This window comes from Camelina sativa, chromosome 1, assembly GCF_030686135.1.
Source record: "Camelina sativa cultivar CO46 ecotype springtype chromosome 1, ASM3068613v1".
Lineage (NCBI taxonomy): Eukaryota > Viridiplantae > Streptophyta > Magnoliopsida > Brassicales > Brassicaceae > Camelina > Camelina sativa.
In genome coordinates this window covers 9,795,191-9,818,169 of record NC_141880.1, presented here as the reverse complement: position 1 = coordinate 9,818,169, position 22,979 = coordinate 9,795,191, and the positions used below count along the sequence as shown (strand labels likewise).

Below are 22,979 nucleotides of genomic sequence, written 5' to 3'. Positions count from 1 at the left end.
ATCTAGAAAGTTGAGATAAATACATGTGACGACATCTTCAGTGCGAAGACACGACTGACACAAACCCACATCAATATGTATGTTGTTGATAATAAGATAAAGGGTCTGATTCGTAACGTAGCCAAAACTGTATAGAAAAGCCGTAAGCTTTTAATGAATAGTGCAAAACTGTAAGAAAAAACTGTAAACGAAAACTGTACAAAAAAGCTGAAAATAAAGTTTTTGTAAAGGTTTTGTGATTGGTAAACTTTAAAACTGTATGTTGGTACATCTTTGTACCACTTTGTAAAGTGGTTACCAATCACTCCCAAAGTTTGATATATGTTTTACATATATATAACCACATAGTTTTTTTTTTTTTTTGGGTCAAATATAACCACATCGTTTTATGAAGTAGGTATAGAAGACTAGAACCACATCGTTTTATGGAGTCTATGTGAAGAAGATAATAAGTACTTTTATGACCTTGACTTAGGAAAAAGGCATGCAATATGCAAAGATAGGAATGACTGTACTTGAGACAGGAAATTGCTAAATATAATTAATTTGGAGCACCTGCACCGTACGGATCATGTTATTCCAGATGTATGTTCTAAGTTGTAACATTTTTACGTAGATGATAGACATAATCGATTCTCAGACCATTAGCTATTTAGTGTGTACGTACGATATATACGACTGATTTATTCGTAAGATTATTGCAGTATATTTTTGTATATTGTTTTCATTAAATTTGAATTAAGGGGGGAAAACATGCAAACAGACCAAATATTAATATATTGAAACCAAAAATTACATTACTCCCAAATAAATTTATCATCTTAGTTCTATTACTCGGTTTTGATCATTTATTATAATTGACTAAAACTAGTAAATGAACCTAGATAGTCTCATTAAAAAATCGTAAAAGGCTAATTCAAATTGAAATGCATTTGACTAAAACTATTGAATGAATCTATATAGACTAATATATATTCATGAATAACATGAATATTTATGTCAATACACAGTACTTGGTGTAATTCCGAGAAACGCTTTTACCGAAATTGAATAAATAATTTATTGTAGAACAAGAATGTAAAACTAAAACCCTATCGTATTCAGTCTTAGATTCAATATAAATATGCCAAAAAGAAGAACATTCTGATAATCTCATACATCTTTCTCTATTATCTTCATTCCATAACCCTAAGCTTAGAATCTCTCTACTCTCTCTCTCTCTCTCTTCACCTTTTCTTCAACCTCACTCTAAGACGATGGAGATACAAGGAGAAGTGGTTGTGATGAAGAAGAACCTTCTTGATTTCAAAGACGTCATGGCTTCTCTTCTTGATCGAATCCATGAACTTGTTGGTCGTCGCGTCTCTCTTCACCTTATCAGCTCTCTCCAACCCGACCCGGGTATTCATTCTTTCTTTTACCCGACCCGTTTACATTTTGCATTCAGTTCCACCTCTTAAAGTTATCCTCTCATTTTTTTCGATGACACTAAAGTTTCCATCTTTTATTAAAATAGTTGGCTCGATTCTTAAAACAGAGGATTACTCGAATTTGAGAATAAACTAAGACTAGTAGTCATTATAGTAGTTTCATTGTTCTTATAAACCAAAGTTTCTGTGTGTTTTACTTAAAAATAAAATAATATTTTGGTTATTATGTATCAGCCAATGAGAAGAGAGGTAGACTTGGGAAAGCAGCACATCTGGAGAATTGGGTAACAAAAATAAAAACGTCAGTAACCGCTGAGGAAACCACGTTTGGAGTCACGTTTGATTGGGATGAGTCAATGGGACCACCGGCTGCGTTTGTGATCAAGAACCACCACCATAGCCAATTCTACCTTAAGTCTCTCACCCTTCGCGGCTTCCCTGAAGGCGAAGGCGGTCCGATACATTTCCTATGCAATTCTTGGATCTACCCGAGTCACCGATACCGTTCCGACCGCGTTTTCTTCTCTAACAAGGTAACACGCTAAAACGAATTGGGACAAGTGGGCAAGTCATAATATTACAATACACAAACTGACCTAGAAGTACTAACTTTTTGGTTTTTTACATTCGACTTGGAACTCTATATAATTATATTCTATAACTAATACTGATAATATTCTTGAACCGCATCTCATCCTTTCTAACTAATATTTGAGAATCTAATCTGATAAGTAGAGGGGATCAAATTAACTATTTAAGGGGGTACTGTGAAGTAATAGGAAACATCTGAATCCATATGACATTATATATCTTTATAGTTAAAAATTTATTTTAGCTAGAGTTTTGGAATATTCAGTGTACTTGTGTGTATAACAACAAAACATATTATTGTACAAAAGAATGAAACCGGATTTACAAATCACCTTCTTCCTTTATTCCTAATAATTTTCTGTAACGTGATAACGACAACTATATTATTATGTTATTGATATTTACATTTTTTTCTCGTTTTTTAATTCTTACCACACAACCTTGATTTGGTAGTATATTAAATTTGATTTTATCTTTAGTATTCAACCAAATTACTAAACTTTTTTTTGTTTTTTTGAATTGCATTTAAAAAAGGCATATCTTCCAAGTAATATGCCGGAGCTACTAAAAGAACTGAGAGAAGAAGAGCTAATGAATCTAAGAGGTAACCAGAAAGAAGGAGAACTCAAAGAATGGGACAGAGTTTACGACTACGCTTATTACAACGACTTAGGTGCTCCGGAGAAAGGTCCTAACTCAGTCCGTCCGGTTCTCGGTGGTTCATCTGATCTTCCTTATCCCCGTCGTGGAAAAACTGGCCGTAAACCAAATATAGCAGGTTAGTCAACTCAAACTTTTTAATTAATATATATATATGTTTACTTGACATATACGCATTGTTTGATTAGACCCTAAGTCGGAGAGCAGGCTCGCTCTCCTCAACCTTAACATATACGTGCCACGGGATGAGCGGTTTAGCCATGTGAAGTTCTCTGATGTCCTCGTTTACGCACTTAAAGCGGTGACTCAAGTGCTTGTCCCTGAGATCGCCTCTGTTTGCAACAAGACCATCAACGAGTTTGACTCCTATGAAGATGTTTTTCATCTCTATGACGGTGGTATTAAGCTTGCCAATGGTCACACAATTTTTAAGCTTCGTGACATTATTCCATGGGAGATATTTAGAGAGCTCATTCGTAATGATGGAGAACGATTCTTGAAGTTTCCATTGCCTGACATCCTTAAAGGTAACGTATAAACAGTTAGATAATCGATTTAGACCTAAACTTTTTTATAGATTTTGACATACAATGATCCTATATTTGTTACAGAGAGTAGGTCTGCCTGGAGAACTGATGAAGAGTTTGCAAGGGAAATGTTGGCTGGTCTCAATCCAGTGGTGATTAGTCGTCTCCAGGTTTATATGTTATCATTTAACTTCTTCTTAATTTGAAATAATTGAAATTCATCGATTGATCTCGCTTGATTACTAAATAATATATACAAAAATGCAGGAGTTTCCACCAAAGAGCAATCTGGACTTTGCGAAGTATGGAAATCAAGATAGCTCAATACGCGAAGAGCACATAGAAGCAAACATGAACGGCCTCAATGTCCAAGACGTAAGTATATATAATATACATGTACTTGTTTGACAAGTAACAGCTCTATAGTCATTGTAGTTAACTGCAATTGGTTCTATTTGGTTTTGTGTTTGTATAAAAAATAGGCTTTGGAACAGAATAAGCTATACATATTGGATCACCATGACGCATTAATGCCTTACTTGGTGCGGATAAACACAACAAACACTAAAACCTACGCGACTCGAACCCTTTTGTTGCTTCAAGAAGACGGAACTTTGAAGCCTCTTGCAATAGAGCTGAGTCTTCCACACGCACAAGGTGAAGCACATGGATCCGTGAGCAAAGTTTTCACACCAGCAGAGACAGGAGTAGAGGGATCGATTTGGCAGCTTGCAAAGGCTTATGCGGCGGTTAATGATTCTGGTTATCACCAGCTTATAAGCCATTGGTAAATAAATGGTGACAACATTGTGGACTAGCTAGAAAGATTTGGTTTTTTGGTTTGAAGTAACTGGTTTGTTTATGGTTTCTGCAGGTTGCAGACGCATGCGGTGATTGAACCGTTTATAATAGCGTCGAATAGGCAACTCAGTGTGGTCCATCCGATCTATAAGCTTCTACATCCTCATTTCCGTGACACGATGAACATCAATGCTTTGGCGCGACATGTCCTCATAAACTCAGACGGGATTCTGGAGATAACGGTCTTTCCTGGTCGATATGCCATGGAGCTGTCTTCTTCAATTTACAAGAATTGGGTTTTCACCGATCAAGCTCTCCCCAAAGATCTTGTCAAAAGGTAAAACATCAAGTCTTTTCTACACAATTCTTGAGTCATAAGTAAACCTAGAGTCTTTTGGGACACGTAACCTTAAAATGCTTTGTTTCCGCAGAGGAGTTGCCGTGGAAGATCCAAATAGTGATAGTGGTGTTAAGCTTTTGATCGAGGATTATCCTTATGCTGTTGACGGTTTAGAGATTTGGTCAGCGATCAAAAAGTGGGTCACAGAGTACTGCTCATTCTATTACAAGAACGACAAAACCGTCCAAACCGATACAGAGATCCAGTCATGGTGGACCGAGCTCCGAACCAAAGGCCACGGGGACAAACAACACGAATCATGGTGGCCATCGATGCAAACCCGCGACGACCTCATCGAATCCTGCACGATTATCATTTGGATCGCTTCTGCTCTTCACGCAGCTGTCAACTTTGGACAGTATCCTTATGCCGGATTTCTCCCTAACCGGCCTACGGTCAGTCGTCGGTATATGCCAGAGCCAGGAACTGTTGAATACACTGAGTTGGCAGAAGACACTGATGTAGCGTTCTTGAAGACGATAACGCCGCAGCTACAAACTCTTCTTGGGATCTCAATCATAGAGACCTTGTCTCTGCATTCAACGGACGAGGTCTACTTAGGGCAGAGAGAATCACTGAATTGGACGGCTGATGATGAGGCTTTGGAGGCGTTTAAACGGTTTGGGAAAGAACTGGAGCTGATAAAGAACAACATTATAAAGAGAAACAATAACAAGAGATTCAAGAACAGGACCGGACCGGTTAACATACCGTACACTCTCTTATACCCGAATACTACGGATTACACAAAAGAAGGTGGGCTTACTGGAAAAGGGATCCCCAACAGTGTCTCAATCTAGAGTTGCTCTTCTTGATTTCGTGATATGTCTCTTTTTATAACTTATTATCATTTTTTTGGGTTTTGCTTGCTATTATGAACTCTTCTACGTTACTATCCATTCTTTTGGGTCGTTCAAATTTAATATATTTTCCCCCTTGGTTTTATTTACTTCTCTAACTATAAGTATTTATATAACTATTTAGTCTATTTTTCTCTAACTATATGGATCTTGATTGATCTCCACCTATTTTGTGTGCTAGTATTATATAAAAAAGTTTTGGAAATGTATGTCAAGTTTATAGTGGAGGATTAAAATATGTTCCACTACAACGAAACCAATTAAAGAGTACATATTAGATGATTGGAATATAACACAGAATTATTTATTTTCTATCAATGTTCAGATTACCACAGAATTAAAACACATATCACTCCGAAGTCCTAAATAAAGAAGAAGCTAAAAAGCTGTGTAAATTCAACATTTATCTATGATCAATCACGTTTTCACCAAGTTATATAACATATACCGCAGCCACTACCGCTTGTTTTGTGTCATAAACAAAAATGATAGACGAAGTCGTTAATTAAAATAATAAACAAGCGTCATAAAAATATAAATAAAAATTTTTATCAAGGTAAACGGCCTTGACCATATTCATTCGTGATCTTCTTCTTTACCCTGTTCTTGTGGGATACCCAAAGTCAACAAGATAGTACTTTCCACTAGGCAGATGTTGGAAAAAAGGTTCATATCTCGCACAATGAGTCAGGACCTTTGTATCATGTGCTCTACCAAGTACACTGACATATGCGTATATGAACTTCATATCGAGGTTATATATAGCAAGAACCTTTATTGTTGGTTCTTGCTTTCTACCTTTATATGCTTCAGCAGATCGATTTGGAGGGCGAACCGGGATATGAATTCCATCGAGTGTTCCAACACAAACTTTAAAAAATGGCCAATATCAATCATCATTCCTCAAAGCAGGGTTTACTCTTGTAAATTCACCTTCTTGTGGCTTTAGTGTATCTGCTGCAAACTTGATGAGAGCACTCAAAACATCATCAACCTTCCTTTTCACTGTATCCAATGACCGTTGATAACTTGCAGCTATATCTCGGATAGTTTTATCCTGACCAACGACCTCAAGAAACATGGCAATAGATTCCTCAATGTAGACATTTTGGGACTCTTGTAATCCATGTCGCGTATTTAGCATCTTACATAAAGCCTCAAAAGTTCTTTGGTTCATTCGGAGAATTTCATAACAACGAATCTTAACCCACTGGGTATCGATTGATTTTAGTGGTCTCAGGAGATAATTGGTGACTGAACGGTGAAAGTGAACTAAATCATGCTAACCCAATGAATCTTAACCCTTATCATGCTAACCCAACAATTCAAATCCCAAATTAAGTCGTGTAGTGAAGCAAAAAACCAATATATATGGAGAGGAATTAGGGAGAGACAAAGAAACTCACAGATTGGGAGAGAGATATGGAGACTGGAGAGAGTTAGAGCAGATTATAGTTTTGTCGTAAAGAAGGAGCTCACGTTGAGCTTTGCTGAGCTTCGCCGTGTAGAGAGACAGAGAAGGAGCTTCGCCGTCACCGTGAAGAGAGACTGAGAAAAAGGAGCGATGAAGATTAAAATTTAGGATTAGGTTTATTTGTGATTTCTCAAAAATAATAAGGATATGCATTTTTCCGTTGCGTTTTGACGTAAGTACTTGCGGCTACAAAACGAACAACGATACATGCGTTTAGAGCAGCCGCAAATACTTGCGGCAACAAAACCAACAACCCCAGAGTCATGGACGGGAAGTCAAAAATATACTGATAGAGATGAGAGGGAGGACACACAATTGTAAACAAGAGAAAATACAACCACTTGTCAAGCATTTTATTCATTTGATCAATATTAATCCGTTTCGTTAATCGATCTAATCGTGCAAACTTTTCTTAGCTAGCTAAGAGCGTAACCCGAAGTCCTCATGTTTTTGTAGTTAATTTTCACAAAAGAACTTAGGAGTAGTATTTAAAAAATGTTCTATAAACTAGATTTTAACCTGTGGTGTACCGCGGGATAATTTTTTATAATTAAAATATTTAAATTGTAAGTTACATTTGTTTTTTTTGGTCGACTTATATTTGTTTGTTTGTTAATATTGTTTGTTTTGTTTAGTGTCTAAGATTGTAAAAATTTATTTTGATTATTAAACTCTAGAATTTCACCTATTGTTTAATATTTGTTTACATAATCGTAATTAATCAACTTAATTAGATATGTCTAATATTCTAAAATTGATTATACTAATAAAAATAATCAGATGACGATTTAACCCGTGTAGTGTAGGACTAATGATATTTTTAAAATTTATACTAATGCTAATCTAAACCGTCTTTTCTTATAATCCGTTATGCAAAATAACTCCGTTTTATAATATTTTTAACATATATTAGTTTACATATACATAATATTCTATTTTTTATTAATTTTAATTATATCAATAATCATACTCAAAAAATTTTGAAATGATGTTAAAATATATATTTTTTTTTAATGATAAACCAAGTAAAATATAGAAAATATTATTTTTGAAAAGATAATGTTACTGTAAAAAAAAAGATAAGTGTTTTTTTTTCCTTGGTGATCTTAGTTATTTTGTTGTCTTTTTAAAGAAAAAAAATGTATAAGAATCTCATATAACTTGATTAGTATCGACATGTATGTATTATAGAGCTCAAATGTCTTTCCACTTAGAGATAACATGTTTTAAACAGTAAATCAAGTTAATCAATAGCTGTAAAAAAATTAGTTAATAATATAAAAAATGATAATAAAAGATAAATTAACAAAGTCTATCAAAAGTTGTTTATAAGTGGGTGAGATTGAATTCTATGTGTCTACTATGTCCTCTAAGTGAGTCTTCGGCGGAAAGCTGTGCTCATGAATCATCTTGTCTCTTATATGGTTGTGACTTGTGAGTATGTGACTTATTATCTTAATCGTTGTTGCTCTATTATTTGTTAGTCATCCGTCATCCTCTTCGTCTTTTCGTGTGGCCAATTCATTGGTTAGTTTTCTAGAGAGTCTTGGCTAGATTTGAATCTAGGTTAGCAGAGTTTTAGTGAAATAATTAATTTTAAAGGGATTCATACAATCACATGTATGTTTAAAATAAAACTTATGCAACGTTTCCGTAAAACTGGGAGAGATGAAGGGAGTTATCAACGAAACAATTGGCATATAGTGCATATTAGTTAATGAAAAACATAGACATGAGAAAAGAGACGGTGGTTAGTCATGAGTGGAAACTGAAAACTTAATTTTATTGATATGATAAGCAAAACAATATATAATACGATGAAAACATACACATTGAATCGTTAGTGATGAGTAGGATTCATGTCTTAAAGCAGAGTGACTAATTTACAACGGAAAATAAACATCAAAAGCAAGAGAAGAAATCAAGAAAATATAAAGCAATTTCCATCGATTTTAATATAGTTTTTTTGCTGGTTGTAAGTATGTTTGGTGCATTCATTTAGCTAGCGAGAGGTTATTTATACTGCTTTAAGGCTGATTGAATTAGGTATAATATGAAATTGAGAATAAATTGGTGATCAAGCAAAAAAATCTTTAAAAATATGACATTTACGTTTCAAAGTAAAAGGATTTATGATTTAGGTAAAGAATATTCCAATAATCTCTTTTTTTTTTTACAACAATAGAATCAAACAAAACATGTTGTGCTGACAAAACATGTTGTGCTGACAGTCGCGCTTGGCGTGCCAGAGAATCCGCTTTGACATTCGCATTACGTGGAACCAGAGATAGAGAGAAGGAAGAGAACTCCGCTTGATCTATCTTGATGTCGTCGAGGTAGGGTGTGAAAGCCGGCCATTCATGAGGAGAAAACACCATCTTCACCAAATCAGAACAGTCCATATGTCATCGAGGTAGGGTGTAATAATCTCATATGTATAGTTATTTAGTTTCCATTAGATATATTATCACGATTTCATCTATATTAATTAGTAGAGATAATTTAGGAATCTAAATAATTTCTCGATTTTTAAGATATATTATTAGAGTAATTAGTTTTGTTTTACCATATATTACTTATTGTTTTTTATGCAATATTTTAGGGATTAGTTTTGTAAATACCTTTTTAAATTACTGTTACTAAAAAGGTAAAATTCAAAATGTACTTAAAAATGTATATATTTATATATAGATATTTCACTTTCTTTTGTTTGTATTCTACGAATTATCTAGCATGGACCATGGTGGGCACACTTTAACAAAGCAAAATACTATCATTAGATTTCAACTGTTTATTCTTATTTCAAAGACCAATGTGGATATTATTTTTTGAAAAAATATTTAAAATCTTAAGGAATATTTATTTCTTTAGGCTGCCAAAAATACTTAATAAAAAATATCTTCTTAGCAAAAAAACTTAATTCGAAGAGCAAGTTGTACGCTACAAAATTATTGCGAAGGAACAGCGCACAAAGACTTTGTCGCGCGCTTATTCATTGTCGTCATTTTCTGGGTCGTATTTTGCGTCTTGAAATCTTCCATAGCGCAACTAGGCCCAAACCTCTTAGGCCAAGCAACATCACCAGTAGCTTTGATCTTGGGGAACCACATGGGTGGTCCATCTTCCAGCGAGTTATGCGTGAGCCTCGTCAAACCAGAGCCGTCCAAATTCACAGTGAAGATCTCACTACTCGGGACGTTGAAATGAGGAGTTCCAATTGGCTCCGCGGAGAGTCCAGCATAAATAGAAGTAAACACGATTCTCTTACTGTCGGGACTAAACATAGGATGCATTGACACCCCACCGGTCAAGTTCTGCGCCAGCTTCCTTAAACCGGTTCCATCCGGGTGAACCACATACAAATTCATCAACAACGTACCGGGAAATTCCCGGTTCGATGCAAACACAATCCAATTGTTATCTGGTGACCAAGTAGCAATCGTGTCGTTCCAGTTCCCATTAGTTAACCGGAACAAACCACCAGCTTCACCTTTCTCCGCGTCCATAATATAAAGGTTTTTAGTACCGGACCGAGCAGAACGGAACACGATCCTTTTCCCGTCAGGTGACGGCCATGGAAACGCGTTGTTCTCTCCCTTAGTCGTGAGCTTCTTAACGGCGGTTAACGGGTTCGTTGCGTCGACGTTAATGGCGAGAACATCGATTTGAGATTTCCCTGGTGCTAAAGCCGGACCTGAGCTTGTGTACAGTATCCCACGTCGAACTGGATCCCAAACTGTTCCAAATCCCATCTGCGGAAGCACTTGACGTAGACCTGAACCGTCTTGTTTCACCACGAACACGCCTGTGAAGGAGAGAAACGCGAACCGATCACCTTCCGGCGAGATTGTCGGAAACGCGCCGTCGAATCTGAAGAGAGAGAGGTCGTCGGAAGTTGTTTTGATGTTCTGGAGGAGATTCCGGGGAGTGTTACGGCCAGTTGCGTCGCCTCTGCAAGTATGGTACCCAACCCGGGACGAGTCAGGGGAAAGAAACGGGTTAAAATGATGACTCATCGGCGATACGAGACGAGTCAAATCGACGAACGCGTTCTTCTTCAAATCGAAGAGCTCCACGTGGCGGATGTCTGATCCTGGCCTCCTTGTGGCAACAGCGATGAAGTTGGTGTTGTTCGGTGACGCGGCGGGTGTGAACGCATGAATACCCGGTGGTGTGACTCGTTGAACCGTAACAGATTTGATGTCAACCGGACCGGTTTTGGGTAAAACCGCTCGGTACACGCTGATCCAACCGTCGTCGCTTTCCCGGTGGAAATAAAGAGTAGAATCATCGACCCAACTCGGCCAGCCGCCTTGCTCAACGACCTTGACTCGCTGAGTCCCGTCACGAGTTAGGAAAACGTAGATGTCTGTACTAATCGGTTTCGCAACCAAGCTCCAAGCCGATCCTTTCTCTCCGAACGAAGCCACGGCGGTCCATTTTCCAGACGGAGACACCGCCGGAGAAAAATCAGCGATTCCAGGTGGTGTCAAACGCCGAGTCGACTTAGATCGTAACTCGGTAGAGTAAACAGCGGCCCAGCTCGCCATCGGCTTACCCGGATCCTCATGTGTTGACACGTAGACGAGATACTCGTTAGTCAAAACAGGCTTATCTTGCATCCAGTTCACAGCCATGCCACTCTTATCGCCGGAAAATAACTGAGCACGAACTCTTGACCCGGAGTTAGAAACGACGTCGTAGTTTAAGCTAGGTGTTCCGTCTCTCTCGGTGACGTAGATGAGATGTACAAGAGACGAGTCTTGTAGTTGAATACGAGAGTTGTTGGGAAGAAGTGAGATAAGCGCCGGAGAAGGAGAAGCGAAATGGCCGTTGAAATTAATGGACGTGCCATCGGTGAGACGGTGCTCATCGGCGGGAGAAGGTGGACGTTTGTTTGTTGGGAGGGTGAAGATGTCGAATTCAAAAGTGGGTCTCCCTATCGTCGTGAACAAGATGGTCGAGCCATTGCTCGATGAAGCTGACGACGATAAAGAGAAAAGAGAGATGAGAAAGAAGAAGAAGACGAGATTGGTGTTGCTTAATTTCATGGTGGACTCCTCTGTTGTTTTTGGGACTTTGCTAGTGGTGGCGGGGACATTTTATAGGTGCAAGTAGTGATGTGGATGATGATATTGATTTGTTTACCATTTTGGGAAGTTTCTTTTTTTCTTTATTAATTAAAAGCAAAATTATCAAGCTATATGATATGGTTTGTTTCCATTTTGTTAATTGTTTTTATAATTGATCTTAATTTGTTTACCATTTTGGGAAGTTTCTTTTTTTTTCTTTATTAATTAAAGGGAAAATTATAAATAAAGGATATTTTTCTAAAAATTTGGCCATCTACATTTTTTTTTTAAGATTGTCAATTGTGACGAAAATGCCCCTACTAATAGAAATAGTGAAGTTTTTAGGAGTTTGAACCAATAAACAAACAGAAAACCCATGTTAGTATACAACTGTGTAAAAAAAAAAAATTTTAAAATGTTTTGGATGTCAAAAAACAGTTTGTAATTTGCTGATTTCTGGTCTAAATTGTTTAGAATAGACTTTCTACGATTTTTTCTCTTTCTGAAACATTTAGATTGTTCATTCTACAGTTTGTACATGTTCTACGAAGTTTAGACGGAAAATTTGTTCTAAAAATTTCAGATTCTGAATTTTGTATGTTCTACAAAATTTAGAATATGAATTCTACGTTTTTCTTCATTCTACTTCAATTCAGAATTCGTTTTCTACGTTTTACCCTATATACTAAAAGAAGTAGAAGATATATCATAGAAATTTTAGAATTTGTAATCTGTAAACCTTAGAATATCCTTAAAATAGAAAGAAAATAAATTAAATAAGGAAAGTGAATATTTTTTAAATATTTTTTAAATATTCTTAATTTATGGTTAAGATTTCGTAATTATTGTTTAGATTTGTTCTAATAAATTTTAGAATACATATTCTAAATTATTTAGAAGCTAAACAAATTAAGAAAAATCGACATTATACCTTAACGTGATCGGTCACTATCTCTTCCACCTTCCACAAAAGCTTTCACTTACCTCTTTATGATGCAAATCTATGTTACTTGTGGTGTATGGACACTGGATGCCAAGAAGGAGTGGAGATTTATTGATGATGAAGAAAAACATGCTAGATTACTGACTTTGCAACCCACTACATCTCTTGAAGAGTTGAAGGTGATGGTTTCAGAAGACTATGAAATAGAGCAAAATATGTTTGATGTGGAATTCAGTTATCTACCCATAGAGGTTAAAGTTGATTGTCCTCCTGTTGTATTGACAAATAATAGAGGTATGAATAACTTTCTTGCATATCTGAAAAAGATAAACATGATTCGGTTGTGTGTTACATTCAAAAGAGTAGTTGATGGCGATAGGAGTAAAGTCCAGTTCGATCTGAATAAGTTGTCAGTTGATAGTAGCGATGGTTGTAATGTGGAAGTTGATGTGGGAAAATCAGTAGGTATTATTTCAAGGAATTCACCTAAGCCGACTAATGATGTATTAGAAAAGGAAGATTCAATGGTAAAAAATGGTGAATATTTCAGCAGTAAGGAAGCTTACAGGCTACTATGGAAATGTATGCAATGAAATATAACTGCGACTATAGGATTACAAAATCTGATAAGAGATGGTGGTGTATAAGCTGCATTGATAGTGCTTGTAATTGGCGTCTCCGGGCTGAGTGTTTACAAGCGTCTACATATTTCAAAATCAACAAGTTTGTGGGTAACCATACATGTGCACCTTCAAAAAAAAACTCATTTTGTAGGACTCCATCTGCAAGAACAATTGGACATCTCATTAAGCAAAGCTATGAGGGCGTAAAGGAAGGTCCTAAACCGAATGATATAGTTAATATTATTCGTTCAAGGTACGGCTGCGAGCTAACATATCACCAAGCTTGGGAGTCTCGGGAGTATGCAGTTAACGAAGTTAGAGGAATTCCTGAGAAAAGTTATGCTAAGATTCCAAAATACTTGCACATGCTACAAGAAGCGAATCCTCGTACGTTCACGAATTATGAAATTGACTTTGATGGAAGATTTAAATATCTATTTATTTATTTTGGTCAATCAACAAGAGGGTTTTACAAGTCAATGCGGAAAGTGATAGTAGTTGATGGTACATTTTTGAAGAATAAATACAAAGAGGTTCTCCTAGTTGCTACAGCTGTAGATGGTAACTCCAATTTGTATCCAATCGCATTTGGAATTGCTGATTCTGAGAATGATTGTTCATGGGAGTGGTTTTTTATGCAACTTAAGATGGTTATAGCTGATGAAGAAGGTTTATCATTTGTGTCAGATAGACATACATCGATTGCTAAATCAATTGGAAACATCTATCCATTGGCTAAACATGGTATTTGCATCCACCACTTGCTTAGCAATGTGATAACATATCATAAGGGAAGAGGTGTCACTGGTAAGGTTGCAAAAGCATCAAAAGCTTATAGAGTTGCTGAGTTTGAGAAAGAGTTTGGGCAAATTAACAATATTAGTCCTGCTATTGGAAGTTATCTAGAGGAAGCCGATGTGACAAAATGGGCTCGCTGTCATTTTCCGGGTTATAGGTATGATATTAACACCAACAATGCAGCTGAATCAATTAATGCTGCTTTGAGGACACCCAGAGAGTATCCAATAATTCCTTTGTTAGACAGCATCAGAGAAATGATGACACGCTGGTTTTATGAGAGTAGAGAGTTAAGTGCAAAGCATAAAGATCCTTTAACTGTTGAGGTGGAGAAAAAGATTTCAAGAAGAATAGAGAAAGGTAAATTCATGAACGGTTTTTTGATGAGCAGATCGCAGATCCAGGTTAAAGGTAATGGAGTAGACTACATTGTTGACTTAGAAAGAAGGACTTGTTCATGTGGAAAGTTCAGCATCCAAAAACTCCCTTGTAGACATGCTATAAAAGGAGCTTTTGATATAGGCAAGGATCTATATCCTTATGCTGATGATGTGTATACCACTACTGCATGGAGATCGCAATATGAGGAAACTGTTAATCCAATAGGTGTTCCTGAAGAAGAATGGCGAGTCCCACAGTATGTTGAAGATGCAAAAGTTCGACCACCTGAAACAAGAAGACATCCAGGACGGCGAAGTAAAAGAAGATATGAATCCGCTGAAGACAAGATAAAATCATCACAAAACTCACAAGGGTCAAAGAGACATAAGTGTGCGCGGTGTGGCAAAAAAGGGCATAACAGAACGACCTGTGATATCGTGATATAACAATGGTTTGTGCATCAACTTAAATTCCTGTTTTTGAATTTTTGATTTCACGGCAGCTGCTTTGTGATGAATGATGGTGTTTGATGGTTTTTATTTTCGATTAATAGACTCATTTTTTTTGAAATTCGTTGATGGTGTTGATTTAAGACTTTTGAAGTACTCATGTGTTTTGAAATTCCTTGATGGTGTTTTCTTTCAATCAAACTTTCATTAAAACCAGAGTACAAAAAACAAGACTAACAAAAAGTGTTAAGCATAACAACAAAATACAGAAAGCAAAGACATCATATCATCTTCTTATAAAGCCATGCCATTGAAACTGCCAATACGAATAGTACACAAATCCTCTGCTTGTTCGACTTCTCCATACTCTCTTTCGCAACCATTAGCTCTTGCCTGATGATCTCAATCATATTCTTCTCCATCTTTTCTTCCATCTCCTTCACCATCTCCTTTTGGAGCTCCACATTGTTTGTTACCATCTTTTTTAGGTCCTCTAAGAGTTGGTTTTGTTTGCTTTCAACCATCCTAATCTCCTCTAGAACAACATCATCAACCCAACGGAACATGTGTTTCTCCTTCTTCTCCTAAAATCATTGTTTCGATAACAATATTTAATAAATTTCAGCTATTGTGATGAATAAGGACTGATAAAAGTAAATTACCTTCACGCCAACAACACATCTGTAAAATCTCCTACAGGGATTCTCTTCCGTCTTTGAGGTGTAGGTTCTAATCTCTCCACCACACCAGCATCTACACGGAACTCCAACCTGAGAACTTCTCGATGGTAACCCTGACGATCCAGCCGAAGAACGTTGGCTCATGGCTCCTATCAGTTTTTACGATGAAGAAGAAGAAAGTATCGGGAAAGAAGAAGAAGAGAGTATTGGAGAGGAAGATCAATTATTGGAAAAGAAGATCCCTAATTTTAAGAAGAAGAAAGTATCGGGAAAGAAGAAGAAGAGTGTATTGGAGAGGAAGATCAATTATTGGAAAAGAAGATCCCTAATTTTAAGAAGAAGAAAGTATCGGGAAAGAAGAAGAAGAGAGTATTGGAGAGGAAGATCAATTATTGGAAAAGAAGATCCCTAATTTTATTTTTTTTCCTTAATATTGAATTAAAAACCGGGTCATCGGTATGCTTACATCGGGTCAACATTTAAATTTCGGTCAATAGCTGGTTTAAATCTGATATGTTTAAATTATGGCAAATCGGATATGTTTTTGTGTTGTTATGTTAACATTTAAATCGGATATGTTTTTGTGTTCTTTGTGTACTTATGCTTATGACCTTATGTTATTGAGTCTCATATTAGTCAGTCCTAAATCAACACCATCGAGGATTAATACTAATGAGTCTAATATTGGTCTGACAAGCAAAAGCATCAAAAACCATCATTTACAAAACAATCATAAAGACACTTAAAAATTAGGCAAGGTCTACAAACTCAGCCGCATACACTGGACGCACATAAGTTTTCATTCGTTCCACTAGCACAGGATCCTTTGCTGCTGACCAAAGATCGACTGCCAACTTCAAACGAGCTTGCTTGATGTTTTCATCGTCAATCAACTCATAAGATAGATCACGCATGTGACACTCGATATACTTCAGGGCATAAACTCCACAATCACAACTTGACCGATTTAATTTAGGTGGCATACGAACCTGGATGATCTCGTATGGAGTCAACAAGGGAGCTTTTCCATCAACCTTTTTGTGAATCTCCTTCACAAGACGAGGGATGACATTAGCGAATGGCTCAACGTGTCTTCTGTTTTGGTATTGATTACAGTCGAAGACTTCAATTGTTCTTAGTCTGAAGTTAATGCAAACTGAGATCCAGTGATTACTGTTAATGAAGACCGGTGCATAAATTCTATCCAAATCTACAGTCCAACTTTTTCCTGTCTTTCCATGAGATGGCAGTTCACCTTTGGCATACTCTAACAAAAGGTGATTCCAAGTGTGGGTTCGTCCTGCCGATCTAAACTTATTGTAGTCGGCCTTGACGTGCTCGCTAAACTGACAATTCATGAAACCTACACGATCCAACTCTGTGCGGCCTAAAGATGTATGCTCCCGAAAAATATACATCATTGCATCCATTTCCTCTATATATTTAAAGACTCAGGTTTGTCTTACTTTAAGAAAATATGGTTATAATATTTAAAAAGATTGACACGTACCTCGTTTCCAAGCCATTTGAAGCCCATCATGACTCGGTTAAACAATTCTTGATCAAGTAAAGTTGGACCCAGTTGAATGCTTTTGTAAACGTAAAACAATTGTAAGATTACAAAAGAAAAATTGATAAATCATAACATGTATATAAAAATATTTGAACCACCTACTCGAGATGCCTACTCCACTCTTCGAAACCATTCCATAGATCATCAGAAACTAAAGTCAACACCGCATCCGGTTCATCTTTACCCGCGACTTTGGGACTAAGTGTAGGATCAAATTAGGTCACAACAGACTTTTGAGATAAGTGTCCTACTGTGTTCTTTAGATAGTCTTGTGTATCTACATTGAGGTCTATCAACAGATTATCTAAATCAAACAGTTCAACCTGTCAAAAAAAAAAATTATGAAAGGCTTTAGTTAAAGTTACAACACATAAATTATGACACATAAGTTTACGACACATAAGTTACAACACATAATTTATGTTTACAACATACACATACAAACAAGGATACAACAAAAAGGAAAGACCACACAACATATTACAATCGAACAAGTCATTGAGCTACTTCTTACGTACCGAAGTTTTGGGCTTCACTCGTGATGGACTAGGATCCACTACTGCTGGCTTAGGATCCACTTCTGCTGGCTTAGGATCCACTTCTGCTGGTCTGGATATCAAGGCCTTGATATCTGATACATCTTTCTCCATTGTTAGCAATCGTTCCCCAAAGGTCTCTGTGAAGCTCTTGAAAGAAGAGTCAATCAACTCCTTAAAGAACCGCTTCATATCATCTCCACATGAACAATGTGAAGTTGATGCTCTCTGAGATAGCACCATTCTTTTTCGTGTCTCTGCTCCATGGTCAACTTGCTTCTTCTTCCTCTTCTTCAAGCTAGACACTTCTGGGATATTAGCTTGCTTCTCATCACTCTCCTCTCCAACCGAAACTTCATTGTCCCCTCCAATAGTCTGAGATTGTTCCACACCAACATCCTCAATGTTATCATCTTCCACACCATATCCTTCGCCACTCTCCCAAATATGATCTCCAAGATCAAAAAAAGAAATCAAGTTTTTTAAAAATTACATAACCTGTTAAACGATAAAACTTGAAAAGAAATTTGTAATAGAATTCTACGTACCTGTTAAGCGGTGAAGATGCAAAATATGTTATGATGTGACAAGCTAAGAAGCAGTGAGAGAAGGAAACACCTCTGAAATCATAACAACAATCAACAAAGACATGAGAAAATTATATACTAAAAGTTCAATTTCGAAATGAAATTAATACAGATTCTAGAAACTATGACTTAAGAGCAAAAATACTTAGATCATTAATCATTTAGATGCAAAACAAGAATTTAAAGTATGCAATGATGAAAAAAGGTCCCAAAGAAAGAGATGATGATTACACGTACTGTTCTGGAAGACACTTTAGTTTCTTAATAGCAACCTAACTCAACCAACCATATGTATATGCCAAACTGTTTGTTTAAAAGATGATGAGAAAAAAATATATCCTAGATTCCTCTGATCCGATTTTCGAAAAAAAAATCTACAAACAAGAAGGGATTAGATGCAAAACGGATCTAAAACTTTGATTCTTTTGAATTCTGGATTGAAATCGAGTTTACAAAAGAATAAAAGTTAAACACTCCCAAAAAAATTCCACAATTATACATACCAAATTCTATAAACATGGATAAATGGTTAAGAGAAATCCCAAACTGAAAATTTGATAATTAACTTATAATTATACAATTCTAGGTTGAAATCGAGATTAAACAAGGAAAAAATTTAAACATGCAAAAAAAAATACACAAATTAAAATACCTAATTCGATTGACAAGGAGCAATGGAGAAGAGAAATCCAACCGGATTTTCCTTGAGCTAGTGAAGAGGAGACCACCTACTAAGCCGCCGATGGATAGAAGGCGGAAGACAATGAAGATGGAAAAACGGCGGAAGACGGTGAACAAATCGAACCGGCGGAAGATGGTGAAGATGGAGAGAGATGTCGACGATGGAGAGAGCCGACGGTGAGATGCTGACGATGGTGAGAGACGAGAGATGGTGACGACGAGATGGTGACGACGGTGAGATACGGCGGAAGGGTTTTTCTCGATTAACCCTATCAGAAATTTCTCGATCCCTTTTGTTTTTTTACTTTGTCGGGACAAAGTCACAATTTCCTTATTTTCTCAAGACCTATTACGGAAAATTAGGCCCACTAGATTGACATAATAATTTTACTTATTTTCTCAGTTTTCCTTAATTCGATTTAATTTTACTGTTTTAAAAATTTCAGGAGACAAAAAATCAACAAATTTAATCTGAAAATATAACTAAGGGTATAATTGGCTATTTTTATATCCTAAATCCTATTTAACCAAACTTTAAAAAAAAAAGTGTAGATGGCCAAATTTTTGAAAAAATATCCTTTATTTATAATTTTCCCGTTAATTAAAAGCAAAAATATCAAGCTATGATATGGTTTGTTTCCATTTTGTTAATTGTTTTTATAATTGATATTAATTGATAAACATATTGTCTTTCTTTTTTCTTTTTTGGAAATGGGAAAATATCAATCAGAATTGAAGGTGATGGATGAGAGAATACACTTGTCTAACCATTCCGAGACAGTAGTATCTTGACACTATCTTGATATGATTTGAGGCAAATAAATAAAATCTTGGACTCTTGATGGAAATTAGATATTTGCATTTTTAATATGGCTAATAACTGATCATCAGATTGTTGGAAAGTAGATCTTAGCATTTTCAATATCACTTTCTCAAGTAATATAAGATTTTAGGAGATATGTTACTTCCTGACTTCTAGTATATCTCGTTCCTCACAATCTAGTACTTGGTTATCATTTTCCTTGTTGGTTTCTTTATTAAGGATCTGTTCTCACATTATTCATCAAAATTGGCATATTTTTACTTCTTTAATCATTTCCTACTATATTAATTGGGAAGTATAAATATGAAACTAACTTTAAAAAATAAAAAAATTACAAATACTTAATTAAGATTAATTAATTAATTTAATAAAGATAATTAATTAAAAATTAAAGATTTATGACAGATCACATAAAATAAAATTATCTAATCAAATAAAATCTAATCGAATCAAATCTAATTCGTATTTGATAAAAAAAAATAATGAAAAACTAACAGCTTAGATTTTAAAAATATAATCGAATAAAATCTAGAGTTAAAAATTTTCTTAATTTTTTTTCAGCACAGGCTACAAATTTTATCAAAAATTTAATTGAAATTTTTTTTATCAGTTCTGTTTAACCGTTTAGATTTTAAAAATTAATAAATAAAAAAATAAAATATATAGATATAATATCATATCTATTTTAAAAAGTTATATTTATCTTTTAACCACCTTTCTTTATGAAAATAAAAATAAATTACGAGTATAAAGTAAGTTACGAAAATAAAAATATATTATGAAAATAAAATAAATTATGAAAATAAAAATAAGTTGTCAAAACACCATGAAAACCTAAATTTTGGTGCAAGATTGGTAACAACTACTCTAAGTTTGTTGCTCCTAAGTAAATCATCAAATATTTTCTAGAACTATAGCAAGCCTAGCTATATTTAATTGTTGTTTTTACATGTTAGTTATATATTTTTACTTATTTCGTAGTTATACGTTTAATAGACAAAAGTTTAAACCATTTTATTCATTACATGCAAATGTTTTATTGACAGGTTTTCAATAAACATTTTTATAATATAAAAATTATTATATAAACAAACTGAATTTTTAATCATATACAATTATAAATTCATAATAACAAAATAATTTATTACAAATTTCTATTAAAAAAAGTTCAGTTTACTGTTTACTGTGGATTAGTACCTAGTTGCTTAACATAAAAAAAAGTACCACATTATTCAGTTACGAGTTATCCTTTTTTAGTTATATTTATTTTTGAACAAAGTTACGAGTTATATCCTAATTTTTTTATTCATAATTTGGGGCCCAATTATAAGGTAAGACTTCACTCTTACGTGCATTTTATTAGTGCATTTTATTAATTTGTGTGAAAATAAGTTTCGTTGTGAATAGCTATGATCTTTGTGAAATTTTTATATTCCTAAATATCTTTTTCTCCAATTATTAGTGTCTGATGCGGCGAAGTCGTACTTGTCTACTTGGTTTCATGGACTTTTATGGTTTGGTTATATTATTATCTTCTAAACTACTTGTCACAGTTTGGAGTTGTCTTGCTGCTACTTCTCTTTATGTTTTTTTATGCCTTTATCGATCTTAAGGTCCTTTCAAACCTACCCTCAAAACATTTCTTTTTTGCATAAGATTGTTTATCATGTTCGATCCAACCAAAATAATTATGGACTAACAAGCTATAAAGATAATTATGAACCAACATATTCATATCCATGAAGATACCAACAAAAGCATTTTGGTAAGTTATGAGAAATTGGGAATGAAATAAAACATCAGTGGATCATCTCGACGGTATAGCTATTATAATATAAGAACACTAGGGATCCAACCCGTACGTACCTGGATGTTTTTTCTAAATATTTTTTTTCAAGATTTTGGATCTGCACTTATGTGTTTTGATTTATAACACATGAGTCTTATAGTAGCTTTATATTTTAAATTTAGTATAGTATTTATAATCCAAATTTATATTGGTTTGATTTTAATATAGTTTGCAAATGTTTGAAATAAGACTGATTTCACATGGAACTTAGAGTGACATAATGATGAATCTGGATGAGTTGTTAACCAGAATGACCATTTAAATTTCTATCATACTTATAAACTATCAAACGGGAAAAAAACAATCGCGAAAATGAATTAAAACATCGTGAACAAAAATAACCTAAATAGAGATATAAAAGGGATAAACTCCAACATGTTATACCGGTCGGGTTTAAAATCTTTTGACCTTATAAAAACCCGTTCCGCGAGATTTACAGGAGTAAATAGTTCCACATACTTGAATTGAAGACATGATTATAATATCGACTTTTGTTCGGACCGTAACCCGTTTTTCAAGTAGCTACGAATATCTTTTTTTTTTTAAAACAAAATACTCGAATTTAGAGTCAAAATTAGGCCTGAGCAATATATATGGATCCAAAAATCTGATCCGAACCCGATCCAACAAAATTAGGCATGAACAAATCTGATTCAAATCCGTATTCAAAATGTTAGAATATCCCAACGGGTTCCAAATCTCTAAATTTGAAAAACTCGAACCCAAACCGATCCAAACCGGAATCTAAACGGATATCCAAATATACCCGATCCAAACCCAAAGTTTAGATATACCCGAACGGATCCTATACCTCTAAATCTAAAAATCCGAAATATCCGATCCGAACTCGAACGGTACCCGAACGCCCGGGCGTAGTGAAAATTAGGCTTGGACATTCAGTTAACTGTTTGGTTTTGGTTTGCTTTCATTTGGTTTCGGTTGGTTTGGATATACAGTAATATAATAAATATTCATATATTTTGGAAGTTTTGGTTTGGTTTGGTTATTTAGTAGATAACCATAACTAACCAAAGTTAACCAAATATAGCAAAAAAAATAGTTTTCGTGTAGGTGTAATTGTTCAAACCTGTCACGTTACTCTCGTCCTGCAACAGATTTAAAAAAATTTAAACCTGCATAAAACCATCCTATAGTAGTACAGTAAAACCTCTATAAATTAATAATATTGGAACCAGAAAAATCTATTAATTTATAGAGGTTTTAATTTCTAGATAAATTAA

The 22,979-nt window shown here is 35.1% G+C and overlaps 4 protein-coding genes and 1 pseudogene across 4 annotated transcripts; 2 read left to right on the top strand and 3 right to left on the bottom strand.

The window, feature by feature from the left end:
* Positions 1 to 1,154: 1,154 nt before the first annotated feature.
* LOC104787028 (linoleate 9S-lipoxygenase 5-like) lies at positions 1,155 to 5,352 on the top strand. Its single transcript, XM_087456201.1, has 9 exons — positions 1,155 to 1,401; positions 1,665 to 1,963; positions 2,556 to 2,799; positions 2,870 to 3,208; positions 3,293 to 3,378; positions 3,476 to 3,583; positions 3,691 to 3,995; positions 4,083 to 4,346; positions 4,441 to 5,352. The coding sequence occupies exons 1-9, from the start codon at positions 1,257 to 1,259 to the stop codon at positions 5,207 to 5,209; spliced, it is 2,559 nt and encodes an 852-aa protein (XP_087312327.1). The 5' UTR covers positions 1,155 to 1,256; the 3' UTR covers positions 5,210 to 5,352.
* A 512-nt stretch (positions 5,353 to 5,864) lies between these two features.
* Positions 5,865 to 6,350, bottom strand: LOC147949710 (uncharacterized). Its single transcript, XM_087510176.1, has 2 exons — positions 6,203 to 6,350; positions 5,865 to 6,139 (listed from the first exon to the last, which is right to left on the bottom strand). Exons 1-2 carry the CDS (start codon positions 6,348 to 6,350, stop codon positions 5,865 to 5,867), a joined length of 423 nt encoding a protein of 140 aa, XP_087366302.1.
* A 3,232-nt stretch (positions 6,351 to 9,582) lies between these two features.
* Positions 9,583 to 12,057, bottom strand: LOC104787018 (uncharacterized). The gene has a single exon (XM_010512513.3). The coding sequence runs from the start codon at positions 11,792 to 11,794 to the stop codon at positions 9,692 to 9,694; it is 2,103 nt and encodes a 700-aa protein (XP_010510815.1). The 5' UTR covers positions 11,795 to 12,057; the 3' UTR covers positions 9,583 to 9,691.
* Positions 12,058 to 13,731: 1,674 nt separating this feature from the next.
* On the top strand, positions 13,732 to 15,006 carry LOC147949709 (uncharacterized). Its single transcript, XM_087508786.1, has one exon. It carries the CDS (start codon positions 13,747 to 13,749, stop codon positions 15,004 to 15,006), a length of 1,260 nt encoding a protein of 419 aa, XP_087364912.1. The 5' UTR covers positions 13,732 to 13,746.
* Positions 15,007 to 15,290: 284 nt separating this feature from the next.
* LOC104706317 (uncharacterized protein At4g04775 pseudogene) lies at positions 15,291 to 15,833 on the bottom strand (annotated as a pseudogene).
* Positions 15,834 to 22,979: the final 7,146 nt, after the last annotated feature.